The 3,965-nt window shown below is 41.3% G+C and overlaps 1 protein-coding gene across 5 annotated transcripts in view; it reads left to right on the top strand.

Annotated features, from left to right (window-relative positions):
- SLC1A3 (solute carrier family 1 (glial high affinity glutamate transporter), member 3) overlaps window positions 1–2,910 on the top strand; it is an 88,944-nt gene extending 86,034 nt beyond the window's left edge. For all 5 annotated transcript variants that reach the window (XM_012002364.1, XM_012002365.1, XM_012002363.1 and 2 more), the window contains one exon: window positions 681–2,910. In XM_012002364.1, the coding sequence (XP_011857754.1) occupies window positions 681–885 (205 nt within the window). In that variant the 3' untranslated portion in view covers window positions 886–2,910. The remainder of the gene's footprint in view (window positions 1–680) is intronic.
- Window positions 2,911–3,965: the final 1,055 nt, after the last annotated feature.

Here is a 3,965-nt window from a genome sequence, read left to right as displayed (position 1 = left end):
GCCTCAGCCTCCTGAGTAGCTGGGATTACAGGTGCACACCACCACACCTGGCTAATTTTTGTATTTTTAGTAGAGACGGGTTTCACCATGTTGGCCAGGCTGGTCTTGAACTCCTGACCTCAGGTGATCCACCTACCTCCCCCTCCCAAAGTGCTGGGATTACCGGCTTGAGCCACCGCGCCCGGCCTCGACCCCAACATTTAGTGAAAAGAATGGTACTATTTCATATTTTGCAAGTTTCCTTAATGTCTGGCTTAATGCAAGACAGTTGGAGTTTCCTAACTGTTTCTGCAGTTTCACAACTGCTTCAGTGAGTTGTGACATCACACATCATGTAGTCTTTGCAAAACTCCACTATACATTCATGAGAAAATGAGACTGAGAGGGACAAATGATATCTTAGTATTATTTTGAGAATAGCTGAAATAGAAGGCTCATTCCCCACTGTTGGGACTCTCACTCCAGTCAGACTAATAACTGAATATTCATCATCTATATGGCCTTATAACTTTTAATAGCTACTATTATGAACATTATGTGTCTATTATGTAATCTTGCAGTTGGTAGACACAGCGAACTGAATTATAAGAGGTGCTTCGCTGGCCAGTTCCTAATGTAAGTTGAAATCTTGTGACGGTCACGGGAGCCTCATTTTTCCCTCCTCCCCACCCTGCCCGCAGGGATCGCCTCCGGACCACCACCAACGTACTGGGAGACTCCCTGGGAGCCGGGATTGTGGAGCATTTGTCTCGACATGAACTGAAGAACAGAGATGTTGAAATGGGTAACTCAGTGATCGAAGAGAATGAAATGAAGAAACCATATCAATTGATTGCACAGGACAATGAAACTGAGAAACCCATCGACAGTGAAACCAAGATGTAGACTAACATAAAGAAATGCTTTCTTGAGCACCAGGTGTTAAAAACCATTATAAAATCTTTCCATCTCATTACAGCTCATTCTCTCCAGCAAGCCCCTTAATCCCCTTTCCTCCCTTCTGATAAGATTGGAAAGTAGTCCTCCAAAAAACAAGGGAGGATTTTGGGTGGCCAAAGTGTATAATTTTCATCCCACAATTGAAATTTTTACATCATTTCATGTTAGTCTTACCTAATAAGGTACCAAGATCAAAAATATTCTGGATCAGATCTTACAAGTTTATGTGGCACACAATCCTATAAATGTGATTTTTTATATATATAAGTTAAACAAATAGTAGGCTAAAAACATTTTATAATCAACTTTTGAGATTTAAAAATCTTTCAGAATACAATTGAGTTTTAGTTTCAAAATGTTAACAACTTGAATTACAACCGGTTATCAGTTGAACAGTAAGATTTTGTCCCTTTCTCTTCTGACTGGTATACTGATTTCATTAGTAGCGAGGTGCACATATACATCTAGCACAGCCGTGAGGAGAGACAGAGGCAGTTTCCATGTGGCCTTGAGTAAATCCCATCTCACCTCTAGGCCTCACTGTCCTCATCTATAAAATGAGGGACTTCCCTAGATGTCTTCGTGGTCTCTTCCAGCCCAGACATCCTGTCATGTCATGAAAGCGCCTGCCCTCTATTTCCCCTCAGAACACCCTGTACCATCCATGGAGCACAGGGCTTTCAGAAAGGACACTTAAATGGGAGTGAAAATTTCTAAGGACAGGATGGCTATGTGTGGTGGTCACCAGGTCCTGTGTGCAAAGTGCAGGTTATGCAAGTCGCCAGGCAGGAGGCCATTCCAGGACTGGGATTATTCGTAAAACCCTTTGCCCAGTTCATCCCAATGGGGGAAGTATTCCCTTCTTACTCTGGGAAGAATGTCTCCCGCCACTCCTCAAACAGAAGAGAAGGTAGCAGCTAGCAAGGGTGCTTGTGGGCACACTATGGAACACTAAAGAGCTAGGAAAGAGTTGAGCACAGGCAACATTATAAACAAAGGATTTGAAAACACCAAGAGTACAGGTCTTCTTTAAGGAAGAATAAAAAAGAGGTTCATTTTTTTGGCTTTTTTTTTTTTCACCTGAAACACTTCTTCTCTTGAGTCCAAAATCATTCCCCCATGAAGTCTGCCTACCAAAACATAAAGACCACTTATATATTTGAAAGAAGTCAAACGAATGAGCTGTCTAATAGAAGTCCATGAGTTGAGTGGGTATTTTTTATTTGAAAGTGCTTTTCTTTAATCAAAAGTCCTTAGAACGAGAGAAACAAAATATTTCTGTTTTGGAATCCCACTTATCAAATCATTCAAAACTTTCAGCTGGAGTGGGGTTTGCTTTTGTTTTGTTTGTGTCCATAAGAAAAATGGTAGAAGATGAATCAGTATGAAGACACTGTCAATGAGGTTATGAGAAAAAACAGCAGGGGCATTAGTTTCAGGCAAGGCGGCTCCCAGGTTTAGAGATTAATTTTTACCCCCTAAGGAATATCCAGTCAAAGACGCTGAGTGGGAGCTGTCAGGCAGTAGCAGCTGTGTTTGAGTTTCTGGCTGAAAATGGTGAAGAATGGACTTAATTATGCTAACAGACTGAAAATCTAGACATATATCCTCTGATATACAATTAGAGATATTTTTGTATAGACCCCAAGCATTCTGTGTATAAAAGTTAACATTAGGCTGTGATGGAGTAACCATTTAATGTCGAGGCTCTATTTGGGAAATACACTACAAATGTTAATGTATGTGGCTGTCATCTTAAGATACTAGTAGAGCAAAGACTTAATCATATCAACTTAATTCTGTTACCCAATTTTTTTACATACTAACCATTTCTTATGGAAAGATCCTGTAGGGAGCCCATCCTCTCACCAAGCCATCACCAGCTCTGCATACACATGCACTCAGTGTGGACTGGGAAGCATTACTTTGTAGATGTATTTTGAATAAAGAAAAAAAATAGTTTTACATTAACATCTTTGCATGTTGTTGTTATTCTTCTCCTCAAAGGAAAATACATTTTCCATTCATGGAAATCTTACAGTAAGCTCAGGGCAGTCTCTGGAAGGATCCCGTGCAGCAAGGTAAAATCTTGGCAGAGCCAGCTGGGGGAGCCAGCCACAAGAAAATAAGTAAGGACATGCTCTCCTGCTCAACTCCAAGAACTGGAGCTGGAAACAGGAGGAGGTGAGCGGAGCGCTTTGCTGTAGCAGACCGTACTTCCTTGTCCATGTCAGATTCAGATTTCTCACATGAATTGAATCATTTCCATGTTGGGATTAGAAAAGTGTGATGCCACCACGGGCCCTCCAAAAAAGTAACTTTCTGTCTGACGTTCAAATTAGGTAGATTTATCTCTGTGATTATTACCACCATTTGTGAAAAGAGCTAACTAACTAAGATCTCAAGGGATGCCCAGAAACAGTCATTGTACTAGTGAACTGCTCTATTCATTAAGAACAACTTATGGATGACTACTTTTCATCATGCTTTTTAGTAAAAAATTGGCAGGCAATATCATGAAATCCCCAGATTGAAGCAGTATCTGGAGACTGTAATCTGACCCTCTCTACCTGCAGGTGTCAGCCATCTAGAGGAAAGGCTCTTAAATTGGATCCATGGACCCCTAGGTCATCCACATGAAGAGTTCAATAGGTTCATCGCCCTTGAAGTTGTGGGGAAAGTTTTGTGATTTGCCTTTTTCTGGGGGTAAAATTCTTAATTTCCATCGGTTTCTGTAACAGATCTTACGACTAAAAAAAAAAAAATTTACAAATTGCTATGTTTGAATCATACATCCTAACTTTTGTGAAGGCATATATGGTATTTACATGACCAGTTTGGGAAAAGAAAGGCTGCTCACAGACTGAGGGAACCAAGCCCGGCCACCCTGAGCGGATCAATATTTTCCCCCTGCGAGATGTTCTGGGAAGTCCCACATAAAATCAATCCACTGCTAGGAAGTGCGCCCTTCTGCCAGGACCATTATCTTCCCTTCTGCAGCCCACGCTAGGTTTCGGCCACCTCCA

Source organism: Mandrillus leucophaeus, unplaced genomic scaffold, assembly GCF_000951045.1.
Source record: "Mandrillus leucophaeus isolate KB7577 unplaced genomic scaffold, Mleu.le_1.0 Scaffold684, whole genome shotgun sequence".
NCBI classification, from domain to species: domain Eukaryota; kingdom Metazoa; phylum Chordata; class Mammalia; order Primates; family Cercopithecidae; genus Mandrillus; species Mandrillus leucophaeus.
The sequence above is the reverse complement of the archived record's forward strand: the minus strand, read 5'-3'. Positions and strand labels throughout refer to the sequence as shown.